The 27,323-nt window shown below is 35.2% G+C and overlaps 1 protein-coding gene across 1 annotated transcript in view; it reads right to left on the bottom strand.

The window, feature by feature from the left end:
• ETFA (electron transfer flavoprotein subunit alpha) overlaps nt 1–27,323 on the bottom strand; it is an 87,165-nt gene that overhangs the window by 47,976 nt on the left and 11,866 nt on the right. The window contains exons 2-9 of the mRNA XM_060154873.1: nt 23,691–23,837; nt 21,368–21,449; nt 21,192–21,274; nt 16,497–16,596; nt 15,296–15,406; nt 14,555–14,656; nt 13,247–13,315; nt 7,591–7,673 (exon numbers count right to left, since the gene is read on the bottom strand). Of these exons, the coding sequence (XP_060010856.1) occupies nt 7,591–7,673; nt 13,247–13,315; nt 14,555–14,656; nt 15,296–15,406; nt 16,497–16,596; nt 21,192–21,274; nt 21,368–21,449; nt 23,691–23,837 (777 nt within the window). The remainder of the gene's footprint in view (nt 1–7,590; nt 7,674–13,246; nt 13,316–14,554; nt 14,657–15,295; nt 15,407–16,496; nt 16,597–21,191; nt 21,275–21,367; nt 21,450–23,690; nt 23,838–27,323) is intronic.

Genomic DNA, 27,323 nt, shown 5'->3' with positions numbered 1-27,323 from the left:
AGACGCCTCTAATGAGATGAGTGGTGATATTGATGAAGGTAATGTTTTGATATTGATAAAATGTGTCAACATTTGAAAGATCTACAAAACTCACTAAAGGTTATTTTCTAAATGTTACAGGATAGTGAAAGATCCATTCGAAGTACAATACAGACCAACAGATTTTAATGTAAGGGTATGAAAAGTTCATTGATATGTTTCAGATTCCACACTGCCAATACCCTTTAAGAATTTACTCCTTGCCAAGTTCTGATGTAGTGTAAAAGAAGAATATCTACAATTTTATGAAAAGGCTATTAAAATACTCCTTTCTTTCTATATATCTGTGTGATGCTGGATTTTCTTCATATACTTCAATCAAACCAATATAAAACAACACAGTTAGCAGAAACGAGAATCTAGCAGTTTTCTACTAAGCCAGATATCAAGTCAAAAATGTAAAAAAATACCACTATTCTCATAAAATTTCTTTTGTTTTGGAAGACAGTTATTTTCACTAAAATGTTATTTATATTAAAAGAAATGGCTTTACTGTTGTTATTTTCAAAAGAATAAATATTTTAAAATTTTCTCAGTTTGAATTTCTAATATAAGAAATATCAATAGATATAACCCAAATAAACAAAAGCTCTGAGAGCCCTAAATAAATTTTAAAAGTAAGGATCCCTAAGACAAAAAATTTGAGAACCATTGTACTACAAACATAATGAAACAGGAAAGTGTGAAAATACAATCAAAGGACATCAACCCTGAAATAACCCAGAACTTGGAATTAGTACACAAGGATTTAAAAGCAGCTATTACAAGTATGGTCAAGGATGTAAAGGAAGATACCTGTAATGACTGCACAGATAAGAAATCGCAGCAGAGAAATGAAACTATAAAAAGAACCAAATGAAAATTTAGAACTAAAAAATACAAAATCAGAAATTTCCTAGATGGGTTTAATAGTATATTAGAAATTATAAAAGAGTCAGTAACCTTGAAAATAGACCAATAAAATTATTCAATCTGAAGAACAGAGGTGAAAAAAAACATGAAAAAGAATGAACAGAACTTAAGTAACCTACAGAAGAATATAAAGATATCTAAAATATGTGCAACTGGAGTCCTAGAATAAAAGTAGAGAAAAATAATGTGGCATAGTGTTCTATGTCAACAGGCCAAATCTGGACTGCCATCTGTTTTTGTACATAAAGTTATAATGGAATACAACTCATTCACTTACTTACAAGTCTATGGCTGCTTCTGCTCTACAACAGAAGAGTTAAGTAGTTACAACAGAGACTATGGCCAATTAAACCAAAAATACTTCCTATGTGATTTACAGATAGCTTGCTGTCCCCTGGTCTAGATCTTTTATGTCCTTACTGAAATTTTTCATCTAGTTATTCTATCAATTACTGGGAGAAGGTATTAAACCCTCCAACTATAATTATGGATTTGTTTATTCCTCACTTTAGTTCTGTCAGATTTTGCCTGATGTATTTTGAAATTCTGTTATTGGGCAGTTACACATTCATGATAGTTCTTTCTGATAAATTGATCCTTTTATCATTACATAATGGCCTCTTTATGTTTGGCAGTACCCATTGTCTTGAAGTTTGCTTTATCTGATATTAAAAAAGACAAACCAGATTTCTTATGCTCACTATTTGTATGGTGTATTTTTTTCTATCTAAAATGTATTTCTTTTAGGTAGCATATAGCTGAGTCTTGCTTTTTATACATCTGGTAATCTCTGCTTTTTGACTGGAATATTGAGTTCATTTACACTTTTCTCTCACTGCTTTTAAGAATTTATTTTTATCAGTATTGAAGTGGATGTACATTATGAGTTTTGAATACAATTATATCAACCATAAATATAGACCAAACAATTCTGCTTGTCCATCAGAAAACAATTCTTGATCATGAGATTTCAGGTCTTCGTTTTGTTCTCATTTATAGTAATAAAAGGTGTTTGCTGATCATTAACTGGAGAAAACTGCAAAGTCAGTGAATCTGGAAACTAACATTTATGACATACAGATGGCCAAGAGGCACATGAAAAGATGCTCAACACTGCTAATTATTAGGGAAATGCACATCAAAACTACAATGAGGTATCACCTCATACCAGTCATAATGGCCATCAACAAAAATTCTACAAACAACAAATGTCAGAGAGGGTGTAGAGAAAAGGGAACCTTCCCACACTGTTGGTGGGAATATAAACTGGTACAGTCACTACGGAGAACAGTATGAAGATTCTTTAAAAAACTAAAAATAGAGCTACCATATGATTTAGCAATCCCACTCCTGGGCATATATCCGGAGAAAACCATTATTCAAAAAGATACATGCACCCCAATGTGCAATGCAGCACTATTTACAATAGCCAACACATGGAAGCAACCTAAATGTCCATCGACAGGTGAATGGGTAAAGAAGATGTGGTACATATATACAATGGAATATTACTCAGCCATTAAAAAGAATGAAATAATGCTATTTGCAGCAACATGGATGAAACTGGAGATCATCATACTAAGTGAAGTAAGTCAGAGAAAGACAAATATCATATGATATCGCTTATATGCAGAATCTAAGAAAAAATGATACAAACGTACTTATTTATAAAATGGAAACAGACTCACAGACTTAGAGAACCAACTTATGGTTACCAGGGTAAAAGGGTGGGGGGTATGAACAGACTGGGAGTTTGGGACTGACATGTACACACTGCTATATTTAAAATAGATAACCAAAAAGGACCTACTGTATAGCACAGGAAACCCTGCTCAGTACTCTGCTAATAACCTAAATGGGAAAAGAATTTGAAAAAGAAAAAAGTTTCAATAGGGAATGCAGCAAGGAGATCTGATGTTGGTTAAATTATGGACTCTTTCCAATTAGTTGGCTCTCCCTCCAAAGCAAATGTACTAAAAATAAAATGACTTCCTTTTTGAAAAAAATTTTTTTCTTTTTATCATCCTGTAAACAATTTGACTATTACATGCCTTGTAGTTTCATTCCTGTTTCCTGTTCTTGGGGTTTGTTGAGCTTCTGAGACCTGTGGATTTATAGTTTTCATCAAATTTGGACATTCTACAGTCATTATTTCTTCCAATAGTTTTCCTGATCCAATTACACATATATTAGGCCTCCTAAAGTTGTCCCATAGCTCACCAAGGCTCTGTCCATTTTTTTCCTGTGTTTTCAAAATTTTCTGTGTTTCATTTTGGACAGTTTTTGCTGCCATATCTTCAAGTTCACTAATCTTTATTCTTGTAGTGGCTAATGGCAGGATAAACATTCTTTTCAAGTGCACAAGGTATATTCACCAAGATAGAGCATTTGTTAGGCCATAAAATAAGACTCAATGAATTCTAATACTGAAATATTAAAGAGATGCTCACCAAAATTAAATTTGAAATCAGTAATAGAAAGCTATCTAGGAAAAAAAATCACAAATATATAGAAATTAAACATTCTTAATTTTCTAAATTAGAAAATTTTTTTAACGAATGATGAAAATATATCAAAATTTGTGGGATGCATCTAAAGAACTATTTAGAGGGAAATTTGTGTCTTTAATATTTACATTTAAAAACAAGCAAAATACAAAATTAATGAAGTAAAGTTCTACCTTAAGAGCAAGGTAAACCCAAAGTAATTAGAAGGAAGAAAATTAAGAGCAAAAATCAATAAAAAGAAAACAATGAAAAAAATTAACAAAGCTAAGAGTTGGTTCATTGGTGTAGCTGCTCTGCAAAACAGTGTGGCAGTTCCTCAAAGGTTAAACATAAAGTTACCATATGAAAAGCAATTCCACTCCTCAGTACATATCCAAGAGAAATGAAAACATATGTCCACACAAAAACCTGTACATGAATGTTCCTATCTGCATTATTCATAAGAGCCAAAAAGTAAAAGCAGCCCACACACACACAAACCAATCTTACACAGATTTTTCCTTCAGAAAATATAGCAGGAGGGAATATCTTTCAACTCATTTTATGAAGCCAGCATAATGCCAATACCAAAATTAGACAAAGATATTGGGTGGGGGGGATTACAGATTATTTTGATAAAGACAGACCTAAAAATCTTTAAAAAAATATTAGTCAATCAAAACCAGCAATGTATTAAAAGGATAACATATCATGATCAAGTAGGGTTTACCACAGTAACTCAAGGTGGTTTAACATTCAAAAATCAACCAATGTAATTCACCAAATTAACAGAAAAAAGGAAAAAAAACATGATCATTTCAACAGATGCAGAGAAATATTTGACAAAATTCAACAACCATTCACGATAACAACTCTCAGCAAATCAGGAACAGAAGGGAAGTTCCTCATCTTGATACCATTAAAATAAACAGGCAAGCCACAGATGGGGAGAAAATATTTGCAAAACATATATGACAAGTAACATATCTGGAATAGATTTTTTAAAAAACTTCTACAACCCAATAACAAAAAGACAAGCAATTCAATAAAAAAGGTGCCATACATCTGAACAGATACTTTGTAAGGAAGACATCTGAGTGGCCAATAACACAACAGTGTTCATCATCACAGATATCAGGAAAATGCAAATTAAAACCACAATAAAGTACACCACTACACAAGCACCTGAACAGCTAAAATACCAAATGTTGGTGAAAATGAGGAGCAAGTGGAACCCAGATACATAGTTGGTTAAAATATAAAACGGTACAACTACTTTGGGAAGAAATGATCCAGAGGGGTGTCAGAGTCCAAGCAAGGTAGGTAGGGTTATCTATATAGGAGGGCTGAATGTTCAGTGCAGGGTGTGGGAGCCTGAGTGGGGTAAGGAGAACATTTGTGCAGGTTAGCGTATTGGCAGGGTCCAGGTTTTTTACTGCCAATGAAAGGCATTACAAACAGGGAAAGGGAGAGTCAGAATTGACCTTGGACTGGAATTGGTGATGTCACTGTGAACTCATGGTTTTCAATGTAGATAGACTGACAGTGAAATAGATATAAATGTTTGTATGTGTATATGAATACATATGTGTGTATATCTGCATACATATATACATACCTACACACATTCCCTAGCTTTTTTCACTGAGGGGTCCTGGGAATAGCAACGAGCACAATTAATATCCAGATGTCAGCTTCATACTATTCTTCACTAAAAGGAGCCAGGACTCCCTGGAGAAAAGACTGATGCCAGGGTTGGGATAGGAAAGGTACAAAAGGCCTGGAACATCTTACTCTGCCAGTAAGTAAGAAAGGCCTCAAAGAATTATGGGAACATGTCAAGAAGATACAGAAGCCACCTTGAAGGGGTTCTCACTGGCCAAATGTGGAACAATTTTTACATCAATTAAAATAATAACAACAGATTTTCACCCATTGAATAAAACAGGAACCATAAGTCCTATTATAAAGAAATGAATATTTATTTAACATTCATTTATAAATAAATATAAATAAATAAACTGAAAGTGAGGAGAACTGGAATATTCACATCATTTTGAAGTACCTCCTCATAAAACATTTATTAATTACAAAGGGAAAAATAACTTTACAGTGGAGAGGTTTGACAGATATCAAAGCCTTTAATATATTTAAATTCCTTATGAAAAATTTAACCAAATGGTCAAAGTGAAAATCTAATAAGACACAATGAAACTGTGTACCATCTGATAGTATGAAATACATCCTTTTGCTATATAGGACATTATTGGGACAACTGGCAAAACCTGAACAAGGTCTGATGATTAGATAGTATTAATGTAAATTGATGTTAATCTCCTAATTTTAAAAGTTGTATTGTGGCTTTATAGGACAATGTCCTACATATTTGGAGATGATGGAGAATCATCTCAGCAACTTACTCTCAAATAGTCCACAAAAATAAAGGCTTTTACTCTGTCCTTGAAAGTTTTCTGTAAACTTGAGATCATCTCAAAAAGGCTTTAAAGTTTTAAAGAAAAATACACACACACACAAAAATAAATATGTACACATATATATACATGTCAAACTCTAACTCAGAGTTAATGAATCAGAATCTCTGGGGCTTACATGATTTATGTTAAAGAAAGTCTTCAAAGCCTTTAATGTATTTAAATTCCTTATGAAAAATTTTCAATAATCCTATATTCATGACAGTAATGTTGAAGAAAGCTGACTGTATGGCATTTATTTACAATACAGGTAAGGATGCCACTGGTCATTCCCTGTCATTCTGCTATCCTACTTAATAACAAGTGTGTTGTTACTGAAAAGTCAATGTAAATAAAAGTTTGTCTCCCACCATACTTCCTTGTAGAAGTATTATTGATTAGGAAGGTTGTGGGTCTGATTTTTTGTAAATAAATTCAAGCCTAAAGATCATCTATTCATGTAAACTAGGACAAACAAGATTTCTACCAAAAAAATACCTATGTGCCACAGCTCATTAAATGTTAGGGAAGGCTTGAGCTTACTTGCTCAATAAATGCTCTCACAGCCTGACTAATGCAGTATCACAAGCAAATGGGTCACATGGTTTTGTGACTTTGTTTATTGAGTAACTATTTTACATTCTGAGATCTTATCTGACTTCAAATAAGCTGAATAACACAAAAAGCATTAACCATCAATACGTTAGATCTTATAAAAATTAAAAATTTCTGCTCTTCAAAAGAAAGTGAATAAAGAAGCAATAAAAAGACAAAGAACCCAATTTTAAAATGGGCAAAAGACTGAACACTCTTCAAAACAAACTTCAAAAGCAAGACAAATTTTTTGCCTATTTTGAAACTTTGAATGAACCTCTGATGGAACAGGGCACTGAGATATGAGATTTTTAAAAACAGATATGACTTAATATCCTGTTTTGAAATACATTAAAAAAATTTTGAAATACATTAAAAAAATTTTGAAATATATAAAAAAATTCATTTTCCTCCACACAATAAAGACTTAAACTGGCTGAGAATTGTATTCACTGAAAACCTGAATCATCTAAGAAATGTGAACAATCATTAGATATTGTTAGTGATTCAACTTTGAAACCAAAGTATTCCTTTTGTAAGTTTTGGATAGTTTTAACTGAATAGTCTAGTATCACTTACCCATATGGATAAGAATTTTCTGAATTTCATGCAACTAGACATAATACAGAAATAAACTAGGTGTTCAGGAAGATATAAGACCACAGTTGTCACTCACGGCTCCCAATTTTGAGATTCTGTGTTCATTAATATAGATTCATCAGTTTTACTGATAGATTTTATAATATATAGGCTTTATGGTAAATAAATGTTAACGTGAACTTGTAAAATCCATTTAATAATAAAATGCTGCTTCTATCAATTTTATATTTAGTGTTGTGACATAAATTTGACAAACTATTCCACTGCTTTAAAAAATGTGAAAAACAATGCTGGATTTAAGAACTGCTCTGTGTTTTACTGAGGCCAAGAAATCCACAGACCTGTGAGAAGGACACATTCACCATGGTAATGGCTAACTGCTTAGGTACATTGAATAGGGCACCAATCACAGGGATGATTGTTCCACAAATATATACAGTTCTTATCCCCATAGAATTCTGCATGGCATATTTTATTGCGATACTTACCGGTGCTACTATTTTTCCTGTCTGTCCAACTTGCATGTCATTGGGAACAAAGCCAGCATCAACAGCAGCACGAGACGCACCAACTAAGGAAAAAATATTTGTCATTTTTTTAAGCTCTATTATTCAACTAGTTGGAATATTCACTGATAACAGTAAAAAAAAAAAAGATTGATATAGTACATACATAAAACATACATTATAACCTGTTTGGGATGTCATTATATAATGCTCCTTTACACTGTAACTTCACAGCTTTTAAAGAAAGGTATTATAATACCTTTACCCCTAGGACCAGATAAAGAAAAGAGTTACATACAACACAAGATAAAGGCTTAACCAGTATTTTCTATCTAAAAATAAAAATGAGAATTTAACTAGCCTTCTATCCTCATTCAGCAGGAGTCAAAAGGGGCCCTGTACTTGGAGAAAAGGTACCCCACTCCCAGCAGGGGTCAACAATGAGCCTCAGGTCCTCTTCATCTCCATCTAGAGAGGACAAAAAGGGGGAGCCCTAGTGAATACTCCTCACTACCTCTTAACACTCACAGACTCACCTCCACTACCTATCATGAGTCAGTCAGGACTGATCACATTCTGCCCTTCACTTACATTAGTCACTGCAACAAGCCCCAGACTCAAAGGTTATCCTTCATAACCCATACACTGATCCCCACAATGCCCTGCATGCTCCCCAATCTGCACCTTCTCCCATGGCTCCCCAATTCCTGAAATCTTACACTATGATTTCTGGAATTCACAGCCTGATACCAGCAAACCACAAGTCTCTGTATCTTCCACCTATCTGTCTAAATGTTCCCTGAGGACAAGGATTCCCCTGCAGCCCTCTCCAGCAGATGTTGCTTTGCCTGCCACCATCTTCATACCACTGGGCCTAGAGGTGGTACACCAGGCCCTCACTGCCACTCTCAGAAAGTTTCCCCTCCTCCCTCCTTAAAACCCTTCAGCTTCGAATCTCATGTCATCAGATCATGTCACCCATATATTGCTGTGTCATCTATCAACCAGCAGGTCAATCCCCTTCATTCCTCAATGATTTTTAGCTTCTGGGTCTTTGTCACTTTCTCCAATACTAGTCTTAATTCTTGAAGACTTTGACACCCTGGCTTCTCAGTTCCTTGAGCAACTCTCCTCCAGTCATCTTGTCCTTCACTCTGCCCATGGTCATATCCCCAACCAGCCCATTAGCAACATCCCTCAATAATCTTGATTTCCAAAGTCTCTCTGTGACCTCCCCTTTCTAGCTGACTATTTTTAGTACCCTACTCCAACAACCCTCTGACCACACTGGGATCCACAATTCTATTCATTGTCCCTCTCTCCCCTCATGTTCTCTCTTCTTTCTTTACCCAGCTTAATTTCTATGATCAGTGACTCTAATCACTCCTCTGCATATGTCTTTAATTTCTTTGCCCTCCTCTTGTACCATCACACTCAAGTGGAAATCCTCCATCTCTGGTTACTGATTAAGCAATCTTTCCACCTTTTCCATACCTGTCCTACTATAGTTCTGCATGGCTGGAGAAAAACACCAATACTCAGCCATGTTAACTGGGTTTTCCTTTAAATAAATAGGCCTTAATTCTCTCCATCTTTCTTAAACTATCGATATAATTTCATATCTTTCCTTCTCTCTTCAAACTTCCAATACTCTTTAAGATTCTGCCTATTTCACTGAAAAAGTTGAAACAATCAGAAGAGAGTTTCCACATGCTCCAACTAACACATTCACCCATCAACCTGCAGCTGTGTTCATATTCTCTCTCGTCTACTCAAGAACATCCCTCCAGTAACTCTCCTGTCTATCTCGTGTATGATTAATCTCTCCCTCTTAACTGAAGCACTCCTATCAGCATGTATGTATGCTATTATTTGTCCAATCTTTAAAAAGTCCCTCTGTTCGTCCCACTCCCCCTCTAGCTACTGTCTATTTCTCTGCTCTCCCATATAGTTAAAAGCCTCTAAAGAGTTGTTTGCATTCACTGTCTCCAATGCCAGGCCTCCCATTCTATTTCTAAAAACTTTTTTATTAAGATATAACACACATACAGAAAAGCACACAAATCACAAACGTGCTACTGCTCAATGCCTGATCATAAAGTGAACACAACCAGGTAACTACTACCTAGGACCATTCTTTTAAACCCACTCCAATCAGGTTTTTGCCCCCACTACCCACCACCCCCATTACTAAAACTGCTCAAAGTCACCAATGACTTCTAAGTGGCTGAATCAATTAGTCACCTTTCAGTCCTCACCTTCCTTGACCTTCCGTCCTTGCAGCATTTGACATAGGTCATCACTCTTTCCCTTACTGAAACACTTCATTTGGATTCCAAAACATCATACTCTCTATCCTGATTTTCCTGCCTTACTTACCCATTCCTTTTGGTCTTCGTTCTCCCCTTCTCCCCTACCTCTTAATCTTGCAGAGTCTAAGGCTTAGTCCTGGGACCTCTTCTATATCTACACTCAGTTAGTTCCCTTGGTGAGTTCATCTGGTCTCATGGCTTCAAATGCCAAATAAACGCAATTGATTTCCAAATTTCTATCTCCAGCCCAAACTTTTGAACTCCACATTCCTATACCAATTGCTTAATTGACATCTCTATTAGGATGTCTATTATTAGACATCTCAAAACTTAGTACAGTCATTCTTCAGTATCCGCAGGGGACTGGTTTCAGGAACCCCGCCCCACAAAGATACTGAAATCCAAGGATGCTCAAATCCCTTATGTACAATAAAATGGCATATATTTGCATATAACCTACGTATACAGGCATACCTCAGAGATATCGCTGGTTCGGTTCCAAACCACCACAGTAAAGCAAGTTACATGGATTTTTTTGCATATAAAGGTTATGTTTATACTATACTGTAGTCTATTAAATGTGCAATAGCATTATGTCTAACAAAATAATGTACGTACCTTAATTTAAAAATACTTTATTGCTAAAAAATGTTAATCATCATCTGAGCCTTCAGCAAGTCACAGTCTTTTTGCAATAGTAACATCAAAGGTCACTGATCACATATCGTAACAAATATAACAGTAATGAAAAAGTTTGAAATATTGCGAGAATTACCAAAATGTGACACAAGAGACATTAAGTGATCAAATGCTGTTGGGAAAATGGCACCAATAGGCTTGCTCAAAGCAGGGTTGCCACAAACCTTCAATTTGTAAAAAATGTAATATCTGCGAAGTGCAATGCCTATACTTTAAATCATCTCTAAATTACTTACAATACTGAATAATGTAAATGCTATGTAAATAATTATAAATACAATGTAAATGTTATATAAACAGCTGTCAGTGCAAGGCAAATTCATATTGTTTTTTGGAACTTTCTGGAATTTCTTCCCCCCAAATATTTTTTTTTTTTTTTTTTTGGCGGTACGTGGGCCTCTCACTGTTGTGGCCTCTCCCATTGCGGAGCACAGGCTCCGGACGCGCAGGCTCAGCGGCCATGGCTCACGGGCCTAGCCGCTCCGCGGCATGTGGGATCCTCCCGAACCAGGGCACGAACCCGTGTCCCCTGCATCGGCAGGCGGACTCTTAACCACTGCGCCACCAGGGAAGCCCCCGCCTCGAATATTTCTGATTCATGGTTGGCTGAATCCATGGATGCAGAACCTGCACATATGGTGGCCTGAATGCATGCCCAAAACTGAACTGCTGGTCTATCCTTGGAAACTGTGCCACCTGGGGTATTCCCCATCTCAGCTAATGGCAACTCCATCCTACCAGCTGCCAGATAAAAACTTTTCCTCATAATCTATATTCAGTCTATCAGGAGATCCCAATGGTTCTACCTTCAAATACATATCCCAAAACTCTTTCTCCCCACATCTACAGCTACTAACCCGGTCCAAACCATGAGCATCTCTCACTGAATGATTGAAACAGTCTTCTAATTGATCTCCCTGTTACTGGACTTATCACCCTATAGTCTATTCTCAAAACTGTAGCCAGACTGATGCTTTTAATATGTGTCAGATCATGCAACTCTTTTGCTCAATGGTTCCCAATTTTACTCAGAGAAAACCAATCTCCTTACGAAGGCCTACAAGCCCTATGTGATCTGGTCTATTACTTCCAATCTTATCTCTTAACCACTCTCCCTTTCTGCACTTTTCATTCCAGCCACACTGGCCTCCTTGTTATTCATCACGGAGGCCAGACACCTTCCTGCCTTAGCAAAAAGCCCTTTGCACTTTACTGGTCCCTCTACCTGAAACACTCTCTCTCAGATTTCCTCATGACTTGCTTCCTTACCTTCTTCAAACCTTTATTCGGATGTCTCCTCATTAAGGCATACTCTGACCAGCTTATTTAAACCTGCAATCCTCCCCCTCCAATCCTCCTCCTTCTCCTTTTCCTGTTCTATTATTTTCATAGCATTTACTACCCTCTAACACACTATATTATTTACTAATTTATTGTGTTTACTGTCTGTAGTAGGCAGAAAAATGGCCTCTCCAAAGATATAGTCACTTTCTAATACCCAGAACCTGTGAATATTACCTGTATGACAGCAGATAGGATAAAAAATTAAGGATCTTGGGAGAAGGCACTTATCCTGAATTATCTAGGTGGGTTCTAAATGTCATCACAGTATCCTTGTAAGAAGGACACAGAAGGAGATATGAAACAGATACAGAGAGAAGAAAGTAATATGAGGACAGAGGCAGAAACTGGAGTGATGCGGCCATAAGCCCAGGGATGCCAAGGCAGCCTCTGGTAACTGGAAACAAACAGATTCACCCCCAGAGGGAGTGTGGCTCTGCCAACACCTTGATGTCAACACACCTGTGGCCTCTAGAGCTGTGAGAGAATAATTTCGCTTATTTTGTTCATTGCTTTCGCTTAGCTCCTAAAATAGTGCCTGCCAAATGGCGGACACTTGATAAATATTTGTTCAGTGAATGAATGCATGAATGAAATATCCTCAGTCAAATACCACCATCTGATTATAAAGAGTCGATATCCTGCCTTTATTCAGACAAAACCATAACTGTTTCTATGGGTACACATATTAGGTAATAAAGAAGCACAGGAAAAGCTTAGAAAGTTATACACAAAACTCTCAAAAGGGGGAGAACAAAACAGATATTTTTATAAAAAGAAGAACATATTCATGTAATGGTTGTATAATTAAAAACTAAAATATTTTTAGTTTTCTTATTTTTCAAAAAACATCATTCCATTCTCAATATACTTTTAATAACAAGATGTCTCTTCCCTATAAATTTAAAAAATAATGTTAAATGTTAGTTTCTACTTGTATGAGAGATTTATGTTAGACCACCAATAAAGGGAAAAATAAGGCATTCCTGAATCTGAAGTAGGCGATGAAGCTGACATTTAATTTTTTTTAATGGAAAAAACTACTAAAATGTGGCAAATGTTAAGTGTGTCATATAAATAATAAAAAAGAACATAGACAACCTCTCTCCACTGAACGCTACACCATTTACTTGGAGACTAAGAAAAACTGTTTCAGAGAGAAAAGTTGAAAACCAGAGAAAGCAAAAAATCTGCAGCTTTGAATGACTTATATACAAAAGAAACAATGAAGAAAAAATATTTCCAACGAAATGGGAACATTTTTCTACTAAGGAAAGTAACTTTACCTGCAGCGTGTAGTTGATCTGCCAAATCGTACAACAATTTAAAGTTCTCTCCACTCTTCAAACCCCGACCTCATTTAAAAAGATGAAAAAAAAAATTGAGCAAATATAAACTCCATTCCATAAAAATTTTGAACTTCGTATACATGAATGAATCTTCATATTACACAACTACCATCTCCTCTATAAAGCCTTTCCTGAGTTCTCCCATGATACTCCTGTACTTCTCCTATAAAGCATTCAACACTACTGTAATTAACTAACTGGTTAACTAATGGTATAATCAGTCTTTAAAATCAGTCTTCCCCACTAGAAGAAAAACTCTTTCAATACAAGATCCTTACCTATCTTGGTCACTGCTATATTTAGCAATACTTAGCTGAACAACTGAAAGAAGTTATTTTCATGGAAGTCATTCCACTAGACTTTCAACTCCTTAACAGCAAGAACAATCTGCCTTTTCCTCTTTGTTTCTTCAGCACTTTGCAATGGGCCTGGCAGAGAACATATACCCAATAAACATTTCTTAAAAAAATAAGTGAATAAACTAGTCAGATATACCTTTTTTGAAATATTAAATTATTTCCTCTCAATGCCACTTGCAACAGGAGGCTGTATGGAAGCTTAATTATTTCATTTGATGTTTAGTTTGGGAAGATTTTTAAATCACAGCAGTTATTTTTTTAAAAAGCCAGCAGGCTATAAAATGTGGGCCTTTTTGTTTGTTTCTTGGTCTTTTTTTTTTTTTTAAGTAAGAAACATGACATACAAAAAGAAGCAAGTCTTGTGCAATATTAACAGCTTTGATACTAAATGTGAAAAAATTTTCAAAGAGTTATCCATAGAGACCTGGACTGCACTGGAGATCTTTCAAAGAAGAGTGAAGGGTGGGAATCATACAACACAGCGAGACCTGGACTGCACTGGAGGTCTTTCAAAGTAGAGTGAAAGGTGGGAATCACACAACACAGCCCTGAGATTCCAACCAGTTCTTTCTGTGATTTCAGAAGTCAACCATACTCTTCTGAATAACACAGAAGTCAGTCAAAAAGACAAAGCTATGGAGTTGAGAGATTTGTACCATGCTCCCCCTGGTGCCAATGACACAGATTTGCAACAGAAAGTCCAAACTGTGTATTAAACTCATGATTTCATTTTCCTAATCGGTAAAATGGGACTAATATTTGCAACTTACCTACTTCTTACATTTGAAAAAACACCTGTGCTCCTCTAAAATGAGTACTAATAAAAGCAAAGTATTTTAAGTTTACATCATTTTTTAAAATTAATAAATTACAATATTCCACTTACCACCAGATACCACCACTTTGGCACCTGTTAGCTCTGGTCGATCGCTTTTTGTTAATTTCTGGTCAAGCCATTCTGATATCCCCACTGGGGAAGCACTTGATGCTGCATATATTGATACATATAACAAAACATAGAGCATGAATTCAAGTTCTACAGTAAAAAATAATTTTTTCAGAGAAATACACAAAGAATTAATTCCAGGAAATTTAACTTTGTTAGTTACTGTGAATTTTTTATGCCACTAATTTCATTCTCTCTGATTTTATGAAAGACAACTAGATTCCAGCCTTCACCTCATTAGCTCATTGAGAAGTCATTTAACTCTCTGAGTCTAGCTATAAAACTAGAATAAGCCTCTCTCTATGGGGTTCAACAAGATACTGTATATGTTAAAGTATAACACCTTCCATAAGTTTACTATTATTACATTATTCCATTATATTGAATCTCTATTATAACAGGCAACAGTGAGAGGGGAGTAAAAAATCTTTACATCAACATAACGGATTAATCTTAATGCCCCCCCTACCCTTTTGATGTACACCAAAGCAAATATCCGAGGACCAAAAATGATATAAATATTTCTTATTTTTGTATAAACTTGGGAATAATATTTAGATTGAGGTCTCAAACACTCTGCATTAGAAATTTAACTAGAAGCCTTCTCTTATTCTAATATAATCTCTGAGCTAAAAACTAAAAAACTGAAATAAATACAAACAAATTCAAAGGAACACTCACCCTTTTCTGAGCTGGCACTACCTCCACTTGTTGCTGCAGCTTCAAAAGATGTTCCTCGGACAGAAAACACCTTCACTTTCTCATCACACTTCACTGTACATAAAGCATTTCCTGTAATACACATTTATTTTTAAAAAACCACCATGAAAGGCAAAAAACCTCCCAAATATTCCTTTGAGGTTCAGAATTTACTTCACAAAGAGAAGGAAGAAATAACTGTAGACCAGTTACTTGTTTTCTACCTTTACTAAGTATAGGATAAAGGACTACACACTGAAGAAACATATCAGTGGCTCTCTGTATAACCTTGGATGTCTTTAAAAATAGAACAAGTGCTGACCTGCGTGGAAGAAACAAACTGGAAAAGGCAGTCACACTAATCAGGTACACTCTTCCTAAAAGGAATATAAACAAAAGCTTCCTTCTCCAAAAACAACATAATCAGTAACTCAACAACACGAGCTGCAACAACTTACTAAGATCGAAGCTACTATGCCTTGCTAAGGGAGGAAAATCAGTGAAAACATGATCAGGCATAAAGGACAGGAAGTGTGATGCATCAAGACTTTTAAAGGATTTGAAACATTTCTTATGGATTAGCAATCACATTAAGAGTGACCTAAACTATGACCAAATATTTTCCTTTAAACACTACTAACGATGAAAGATCTGATTTGAGAATTGCCCATTTATACTGAAACACACAACTTCAATCAGAAAGAACAAAGAGTTCACTGCCTTCTCCAGCCCCACTAGAGACCAGCATGCTTACCAAAAGATCAACTAAAGAGATACCAAAATGAATATCGTAATGCAGATGGAAATGAAGTAAAAGCAGCAAAGAAGACTGAAAATACTACTTTACAATAAAGATGTTAAAAAAAAATACTACTTAAAAAAAATAGAAAATTTTCTTTTCCAGGTGCCACTTACAAAATATACTAAATAGTAAATCTAATTTTTATTGATCACTGGAAAAATCTCACTCTGTACACTGAATGATTAGGAAGGAAAGAAGTGTGTTCCAGATTTACCAGAGAGAATGTCATGTCATGGTCCAGCAGCAATTCTAAGACTAAGATTTTCCTCAGAAATCTTTAAGATGGTCCATATTTCAAAATCCTATCTTCAAGATTAATCTCTGCTTTTAAAGTTTTCAAAAATTTAACATACTGATTAATTATTTTCCTTGGGTACTTACCTGCATAAATGGTTCTCACAAATGTGTCAGGTGATTTGATTGCAATGATGTCAGAAATAGGGGCAACATCAAGTTTGGCTGCTATTCTGGGCAAAAGGTTCTAAAAGCAAAATAAGTAGTGAGTTACACACATACATGCTGATGGATGGCTATAAAGTATAAGCAATAACATTCTCTAAATGGAAATTCTGTAGAAATTTTAATTTGAATCTTTTGTATTTCACATGCATCTTTAGACATACCACAATTTCAAGCACAACTTTTTGGATAGTCTTTGAGCATAAGTAAGAGTCGATGATTACTCTAACTACATTAAGAGTTTTATAGCAATAAATTACCTTAACTCAGTATGCTGAATTATGAGATACGATATTTGCTTTAATGATCATCATTTATGAAGTGTGACAGTTATAGACTACTGAATTTAGATAATATAGAAAAATATTTAGAGTAGTAGTAAAATTCTCAAATACTGAGAAAGAACATACTTGTATATGTTTATTTAATGTACATGAAACAAAAAATTTCAAAGCAGACATTTTCACCTTTTTAAAAAGTGATGTTGCATTTAAAAAGACCAAAACTAACCTAAGTGTCCATCAATAGGGGATAGGTTTATAAATTATAGTTCATCCATATAATTTTAAAAAATGAGAAAAGTAAAGCACAATGCCTCCCTCTCTCTCTCTCTCTCTCTCTCTCTCTCTATATATATATATACACACACACACACACACACACAATATATCTCAACAAAAATTAATGTACGTGCTTTTCCTTGTATATGTATATAACATCTTTGGAATAGATACATGTGGTAACTTTGCTCCCACTAGCAGGGACCATTGGGCAAGCCACAATATTCCCAGGCCTTAGTTACTTCACCTCACAAAGAGAGGAAGAGAATCTCTATGCTTCTACTCTAAATTTCTCTGACTCTCAGGCTCTAAAACAGAATCAGTTAGTGAAGAATGAATATCCATGCTTTCTAGACTCAGAGGTTCTCTTAGATGATGACACCATCTACGTGTAATTTTAAAAGTGAAGTGTTGCTTTGATCACATAAATAGAAAAGGTGAATTGTACACTACTTTCTACAGAGAGCTTACTCCATGGCATCTCCTAAACTCAGCACATGATACTACCTCTAGCAGGCAAACTTTCATTATGACAGTACTCAAGCTCGTCTCCTCACTCCATCCCCAAACTCTCTGTTCCTCTAAGAATTCTCTCAGGATTATCCTCTAATCACTCCTTTATTCTTCATCCTCTTGCACGCATGTACAATTATACTATTTAATTGGCACTAACGTGTATTTTGTTTTAAAATACTTTTTAATATACATACTATATGACCCTCAACTAAATTTATAAAGCACCCTGAGAACAGAGGTTGTGTGTCTTCTGCTTCTTGTGTCTCTGCCCCGTATCTAATAAGCAGTTCTACATAAATCGATGCTAACAAGTGTTAAAAGCCTGAATCAAATTTCCTCCTGTTGCATCTGAAAATCTATAAAGATTTTCTAATTTTCAATCTATTGCTACCTATGTTATATAGTAATCCCCTTTCAACCATGATAAAAGAGCTACTGAAAAGTACTGTAGTTTATAAATCCACAATTAGAAAAAATTAAGATTTCATAGGAAATAAAGGGCTTGGGAAAATAATTAAAATTCCATTAAACATAGCTCTAACTTGATAAATAAGAGGTTTAGAAGACACGTGCTTTTAAAACAAACCAAATTTGTCAGCATTTAAAGCCTACTTCAGTAAGTAACTCTTTTTCCTGAGCCACCTTCTTTAAATTGTTCAGGAAATACTGCTGGAATATTGTTACCTGGCTGAGCAGATTCTCTTACAAATTTTATGATACGCAGACCGTGCTTCTTTTTAAAGTTTTAGAACTTTCTAAACTTGAAATTTAATATACTTTGTACTTCTATTATCCCTTGTTTTATTTTAGCACTTCTTGAAAAAAATTTACCACAGTACTTAAAGGCACATGTTTTTCCAGGTCTGATCTTCTGTCTGAATGTCCTGAGAGGATGGATGGTAAACAGATCTATTTCTACACTATCCAACAGGCTCAACCACATGGTTTCAGGGAAGGAGAGGCAATAACTAACACAGTTTTCTTTTGATGCACAAAAAGATGACAGATTTTTAAACTCTAGCATACCAGTACAAAGGTGTGGTATCTTGAAAACACAATTGGTGAAGAACTGTTATACAGCCAATTGTTTAGCTTAATCTGATGGACTCTTCCTCATTCCAAATCCATTCAGAGGCTGCAGCAACAGCTACTATTATGTGACCTTTGTTCTCAAAACTCCCATATGCCACAACATAGCAATCAAGGCTAGAGTATTAAAATCTAGCTAATCAGATACAACAAACACCCCTTCTTGGTTTAACAATCTTTTAGGTAAACTGTCATCACAGAAACTCAGACTCACGAAATTGTTTAAATCACCCAACACAGAACCAAACTCTCAGAGATGGAATGGTCCATAAAGATCTTTTAGTTCAATGCTCATGTACAACAATCCAAAGTACAGGAGCTGGATGTCAAGCCTCTGACTTAATCATTTCCAAGGGAAGTGAAACCTGCCATAGAAAAAACCCATTCCATTTTAACATTTCTAGTTGGTAGATCATAGACATCACTTGGCCAAACCGCATCATTTTACATATCAGAAAACAGATTTCAGGAAGGTAAATGACTAGCCCAGAGTCATATATCATATATATAGAACCATCTTACTTAGCAATTACCAAACCCCACACAAAAATGGGAAAACTTATGATAGTCTGCAATGTGACAACCTAATTGTTGTCACACTGTTATTAGTAAAAGAACAAGTATTCATTAAACTCATGTACTTACATTGTAGATTACAAATTCTGTTATTGCCCAGAAATTCTACTAATCTTAAAAGAAAAAATTTAATGAATTCAAAGTGATAATTCTGAGCTTAAAAACAAACTAGAGCAATTCACATGGGTGACAGTGCAAGATCCCTACATGTTTGCAGTGATTCACGTCTAGAAGCAATATTGCACTACATATAAATATTCACAAACACTATTCATTTTGCAAGAAAAGGGATCAATGTATTGGGAACTCACTGCTATTACCACTAGACATGGTTAGCTGATGAAAGAGCTTATATCTTATTCCCCAAACTCATATTTAAAAATCAATTACAATTGTGAATGTAAAAGGAAAAAAAGTCAAATCAAGACAATTCAAAAAAGAAATTTAAATGACTGATAACTATATGAAAAGATATTTGATCTCACTATCAATCAGAGAAATGCAAAATTTTTAAAGATATATTTTTCACACATCAGATTGGGGGAAATGTTAAAATGTACAATAGCAAGTGTTGGCAAGCTATGCAACTGGTGGAGTGCAAACTGAGGCATCCTTTCATGAGAGCAATTTAGCAATATACATCAAAATTTTAAAAGCACGTAGTCTTGACCCAGCTATTTCACTTCTGGAACTCTGTTCTAAATAAATACCAGCCCATGTATACAAAGGTATATACAAGGACGTTTCTTCACAGCAAAGTTTATAAATACAAAAAATTAGAAACAACCTAACTGTCCATCCTTGGCTAACTATGAAATATTATGCAGCCATTTAAAAAATGAGATAGACACATTATGAGCAAATATTTTCAAGATATACTCCTAAGTGAAAACCACCAGTCACAAAACAATTCATGCTATACTATCACATTCTAGAAGTAAAAAAAAAAAAAAAAAAAAAAAGTACATTTATTATAATTTGAAAATCCACAGGAAAAGGCTTAAAAGAATGTACAACTGTTAACACCAGTACTTTGGAAGAGGGAAGAGAGCTGGGAATAAGAAAGGGGAATTGTGATACCTTGCTCTGCATACTGCTTTACTGTATGCATCTTTTATAATAAGAATGTATTCGTGTACAACTTAATTTACCATCTTTAAAGGTAAAAATAAAAGCTACAAGCTGCAGCTTATTAAGAATGGGATAAAAGAAAAGGGAGCTAGAATAATACCCATGGTCACAGGGAGAGCAAGAAAGACCCACTGACAAATTCCTTCTCTTGGGCTCCCCCTACATTCCCCCTCCCTTTTTTTAAACTTCATGCAGACCACGACCCATCTCATAGCACATTCTTTCTTCAGACATATCACAATGCACATGATCAGATTACACCTTTCTCTACCTAAGGATGTCTTCAGCCACCACACAGCCCTTCCCAAATCCCCCAGATAGATAAATTTGGCCTTTCTAAATATCCATCAGTCACCCAAACAAAGCCATCTCTTATGATGGGTTACTAATACAAATGACATTCACACAATGAGACAGTTCAACATTGTTTTTAAAGAAAAATGATTTTTTTTTAAATAGAGTTTTTCTCCATAACAAAATCTGAAAATCTGGAAGAGGCATTCTAATAAATTATGACAAAATCTTGAAAGAACAGAGTTGTCTCTGTGACAAAATGGAAAGCCTGGAGATAGCATTTTCACAGAAATTATAACAAAATCTTGAAAGAATAAATTTTAGCAAAACTATCACATTAATTCTGAAAGCCAGGATTAGCTATCTAAACAAAGTCTGTTGTACATTTTCAGCACAATGAAATCTAATGCTTCCAAGTAGTGACATCAGATTCCAGTCTCAATCTTCTCACCTTTCCAAAGGCAGATGCTCCAGCGCAGATGTGTGTGTAATTAAACTGCTTCTGAGTTGCCAAAATCAATGGTGTCAGTTCCTCTGAGAATTAAACACATTTGATAAACACATTTCATAGTATTTTATTTATTTCATAAATTCATAAACTTATTTATTTCTACTGGAAAAACTCACCTGGAAGGAGGCCTTTGTACACATCATGCTGAGCCACCAGAACTTTTGCTACACCTGTTACTTTGCAGAGATCTTGTGCCACCTATGAATAAAAGAGTTTTCAATTATCCATCTAACAGAAAGATACTGATAGATCCACCACTACAATTATCAACAGAGCATAAAATCTTAATGGCCAACTGTAAAAACTGTTCTTATGGGAAAAAGGACTATTTGAGAAATTAAAAAATTATTTAACAAAGAAAATCTTAAGCCAATTGATCTTACTGTCCACTGACCTTAAACAAAAATTCCTGCCTTGAAAAAGAGAAGTACTAATTGATAAACCAAAATCAACACAGCTGCCTACTCAAATTTTGTTGTACATTGTGCTCTTTCCTTTCACTCAGTGCAAATGTAAATTCATCATTTTAGAAATGGTGAAAATGAAGCAACAGTTAGATTCTTTCACAATAACAACACAGCCAATACACTTCAGACTCAGGGTTCCTAGAGCTAAAGAACAGGAGTTAACCACATTGGTATACAGACTACTGCACTTTATCTGGCAATAATAATTTCTGCTGATTTTAAAATTAGTGAGTGAATCTGGGCAATAAAGAAAATCTTATATAACAGTCCCCTGTGAACCACTGAGTTCCTACTCACTGACATATATTTATCTACGATGAAGCAAAATATTTTGTATTTGAAATCCTCATTTCTTCTGTTCAGAATCAGGATGGGGTTCTGGATAAGCTTTTTGACCACTCAGACTTCCTGTATACAGAAGACAATTAGAATTCCTTCTTTTAAATCTCTTTAATTACAGCATAACTAGTTTCTGCTTTAGGAGAAACATGGTAATCATATTATGGTCTACTGTCTTCTTGTTTACCTCCATGCTGATTCACTGAGGTGTAGGCATAAAATGCTGTGCCTCCTGTCCCCTCCCCCTTGATGGAGGGTAAGATTGTAACAATATTCACTGAAGAAAGAATGCAGTGCAAAAGCACCTCTTCTGAATCAAGTGTTCACTGGAAGACAATCTTGTACTATCAAAACCATCTTTTTTTTTAAAAAAAAGAAAAAACCAGCAAAAACTTCAGGCACTACACAGAAGAGTCACTTGCTGTTTATGATAGCTACAGAAAACAATATAAAACTGAAATACGCCTAGGCTATTAACAGAGTCTCTATATACAGGTACTGATTGTTTTTCTTTAAGATTAAAATGTGACACGACAATAAAATTGTAACTGAAGAAAAGATGATTTGCTTTGATCTTTCTCAAAATAATGTAAATAAAATAGCATCAAATATTTTTAAGTCATATTAGAATAATTATTTAAAATCACAGCAAAATAAATAATCAAATCCAGAACTAGTATATCTGAAAGTAGGGCAACCAAAAAGATAGCTTAGCTATATCATCATACATTGTGGTTAATAACTATATAAGATTCAACAAGTGTTAGCAGGATTTTGGTAAAGAAATCCACATAACCGCAAACCTGCTTGAATACATTCTTTTAAGATACCAATTTCACATAAGAATATGGACAGAAGCAACACTAGCATTCTGAACCTGCATTATATCACATGCTCTGCAACAATGCCATTTAATAAAAAATAAATTAAATTCTCTAAAAAGAAACATGCTCTATTAGGGATTTCTTCCTCTGAGGTCCATGCCCCCAGCTATACAACTGGCAACTCCTGTATAGTGAGAGGGAACGGGCGGCTCAAGCTGGGTAAGCTTAATTGAAGCACAATTTCAACTACACTACAGCCCAGAGGTACAGACTCTGCATACCACATTAGAGCTCCTTTCCAGGGGGTTAGTTTACAAAGCTGTCACTGTCTTATTTCAACAACAACCAAAATGAAGAACACCTTTTAGTAGCAGCTATAGTTTAGAAAGCATAATACTTACATTTGAATTCTCACACCAATTAAAAATTAACACGCATGATACTTTTTCCAGATTTACCACTTACAGGAATTAAAAGCAATTAGCAAGCATATTCATCAATACAAAAAGGGATCAGCTATAAACCTCTAAGGGGACTCAAATATTATCACTCTACTTGGTACCTGATGGTACATGATGGTGCCAGTGGAACTAAATTAAGTATTCTACCTCATTTCAAAAGATAAAATGCCTGGTGAGCAAACCTTTTAGTTCCTTTTTTCACACGTAGTAACGGTTGTGACATTCAGCATTTAATGAGGATCAGAGACCAGTTTGGGTTACAGTCCTCAGCATAATTCTCTGTCTCCATCTTTCCCTGTCTCTTGATGGAGATTATATTTGCTATGGTTGACCTTAAAAATTTCTCACCTTGTCACATTTGGTTCCAGCTACTAAACAGGACACTTCACCTCCAAGACGATTGGCTGCAGTGATGGTATTTAATGTAATGGGTGTTAGGGTATCATTTGCATGCTCAGCTATTACCAGGGTACTCTGAAATCGTAGCAATGAGGCCTAAAAAGAGAAAGAAAAAAAGGAAAAGAATGTTGTAATACAAACTTTATTTTTACTCTAATTGGTAAGCATGTGTGCTTTAAAGAAAACTGTATGCAATATTCAGTTTTATAAATGTATTTATAAAATACTTGCTCAGTAGCAAAAATTTGGGCTGTGTCTATCACTCTATTACTGATAGTCTTACCTAATAAAAACAGAGAATACAAATTAGTATTCTACTGTTAGAAAAAAAATTTTATTATTTCCAAGCAACTTTCCCACTAATCCATGTTCAATAACAAACTGATAAATGTATCTAAATTTAAAATCCTTAGAACACATTAACCATCAAACTGGGAATCAACTACTACCAATTACATTCACTTGCAGCAATACTGCTAAACAGTACAGTATATCTAGAAATAATGATTATGAAATCAATTACTAAAGTTCTGTTGCTTCAGGCAAAATGAATACCAAAATAACTGATAATGTAAATCTGCCTTTAAAATACAATACTACACAGCAATTTTGCTAAAGTTTCAATTGTTCAAATATGCTTCCAACTTCAAAAAAGAAGCTTTTGGACAGTATCTTGGAACCAACTAATAACCATCCATAGCTACTGTGGACTATCAAGAGACCACCAATAGTTCATGGTCATTTGAAATAATTTCAAACACCAGAAACACAAAGATGAACAAGAATGGTCCCTGCACTCAAAGTTTTCAAGAGAAATTAAGACTTGTTCACATACAATTATAAGACTTGTTCACATACAATTATAAGTTTTCAATTAATGAAGAGAGCCAAAATGTTGGCAGCTGCCGATCATGAAGCAGAGAATCAAGAGGAAGAATGGAAGGAAGTTTAGGTATTCCTACCATGAGAAAGGATAAGGAAGCATACCACAGGCACGAGGAAAGGAGAAAATTTTGGAACTATCCTTGTGGAAAACGGCAATGAGAAATGAGAAAAAGGGGCACTGATGATCAAATGTCATGGTTCTGTGGCTTTAAATTCAGCAATAATCTTCAGATCTGGAGTTGGAGTGAACAAAGCAGGGTGTAAAATGTACCCAGAGCTTGAAATTTACAAAGAGGGTATGAATGAAGGAAAGCCAGGTACATACAGGACTATAAGGCTGGTTGCACAACTAAACTGACAAAGTACGTATTTTTTTGTTTACTCTATTGTATATACCAATTGCTATATTCTTCACCTTTTTATTAATATATGAGCATATCAGTTCAACTAGTTTCCATAATCATTTGGGTTATTAGTAATTTTTTATTATTATAAACAATGCAGAGACGAGCATCCTCATAGCCAAAGCTCTGCACTTATCCTCAACAGATAAGAGTTCCTTTTAGTCCAGTGAGACCTTTTTGGCTGAAACTTAGCCAAGTTACTCTACCTGTTCTGCTTCCACGGATTACTAAGTCAGATTCTGTGCAACCTTCAACAAAATAGGCCCTTCTTCCTCTAAGCCTCCTACTTCTACCACTGCAACCCCTTCCTTCTCCTCAGCCCCCTAAACCCCCTCTATCCTTGATGAACCTAATCCCAGAGCTGGGGGCCAGAGACTCCAAGGCAAGCCTTCAGGGGCAGAAATGCTTCCAGAGCCACAGAATGAGAATGGAAAGAGGAAGAGGACAGCACTGAAGAATATGCCAGAGGAAGAAATTGCTGCATTGTGTATCAGTGGATAGCATTTCTTGTCTTTTTTCCTCCCTTTCTGTTCACTCAAAGGGAGCAAGAAAAGGGGAGAAAATTAGACTTTTGTTTTTGCCAAATCAAGTCACTGTTTGTATAACTTTTCCTTTTTTACGATAAAAAAAATTGCCTTCTCACGAGAGGTGAAATTCTTTACGGTTAAGGTTAGAAATCTTTATGCACTTCTTAAGATTCTCTTCTTATGACAAATTCCTAGGAGTGTTAGATCAAGAGATAGACACATTTTCAAGGCTTTTAATACAGATTGACGCAAACTGTTCTCCAGAAAAGTTGTAGCAATTCACAACAATTCACAATTCCTGGGATGGCATGAAAGTTCTTAGAAGACAAACACCATGCCTGTTCACTTTTGTATCCCCATAGTCTAGAACAATATTGTTTCCAATATACATCTGTAGAATTATACGGTACTTCTTTTTTAATCAGAAGAGCACAATATCTTGTAAAGAACTTTGTAATTAGGACCCAATGGCATAATTTATGATTTAAATCACATTTCACAAGAATTGCCAGTAACAAACTATTTATTACCAATATATATCAGACACCATATTTTTGATTATGCTTCACACATCATTTGCCATAAAAATTATGAGCTTTTCATCACCATTTAAAGAATAAATCCAAGATTTGGTGGCAAAAGGCCCATATTTGCTATAAATTATAGTTCTAACATAAGATAAATTAGGTAGTGTCCTAAGGAATTGTCAAGCCTTTTAGAACTTCCAAGGGATCACTGCATATTCTTTCTAAAAGACTATTCAAAATTAAATTTATAAGAATAAACAACAAAAGAATATACATAAGAAACTACTCAGTCCGTCTATCTGATCAATCTTTACTAAGTACTACATATATCATAAGGCACTCCATATTACTTTATCAATTGACTCCTTTATAGTTTTTTTAATACTACGCTTTCTTCTAATTCAATGTTCCATCTTCTATTTCTCAGATACCACCTAAAGAGAAGCTGCAGCATCTAAACATGGTTATGTAGCTTAATTCAGCAATAACAGCTGTGTGTAGCCTACAGCAGAAGAAACTGGTCTGTGACCTTTAAAATGTTATTCCTCACTCCAGAGCCCAGTTTCTTCAACTTCAAATTGAAGGAGACAAACTAGATCAACGGTTTTCAGACTATACTCCATCCAGGGAGGCACCTCAGGAACGACCGCATAGAATAAAGTAAGAACCAGGCAGGTAGGGCTGCCAGAATGGTCCCCAGCTTTGCTTTAACCAAATTAACCAAACTAATATTATAGAGCCCTGTACTAAGATAAAATTTTATTTAAAATTCAAGAAACCTCTATGATGTAGGTACCATTATTATCCTGAGTTTACAGATGAGGGAATTGGAGCTTAGTGGCTACATAGCTAAGAAACAGAGCCAGGTTAAAGTCCATGTAGTTGGACTCCAGATTTGGGGTTTTTAATTACCAGCTCTCATCAAAGCACCATCATTTTTAGCTGTTTTATATATGGGTCATTCCTGTAATGTTTCACTTAGCAAATATTCTCTTGTTTAAAAAAAAATAGCACTGGTCAAAAAGAAACAAAAAGATGATATCAAAGGCCTCTTTCCCAGCTCTAAGAATTCTGTAACCCTAAAATCCTATTTTAAATAGATGTGGTATAGAATATCACAAAAGATACAAAAAATACAGGTCCCGGGCTTTCCTGGTGGCGCAGTGGTTGAGAGTCCGCCTGCCGATGCAGGGGACACGGGTTTGTGCCCCGGTCCGGGAAGATCCCACGTGCCGCAGA

The sequence above is a fragment of the Lagenorhynchus albirostris genome, chromosome 1, assembly GCF_949774975.1.
Source record: "Lagenorhynchus albirostris chromosome 1, mLagAlb1.1, whole genome shotgun sequence".
Lineage (NCBI taxonomy): Eukaryota > Metazoa > Chordata > Mammalia > Artiodactyla > Delphinidae > Lagenorhynchus > Lagenorhynchus albirostris.
This window is presented reverse-complemented; position numbering and strand designations above follow the sequence as displayed.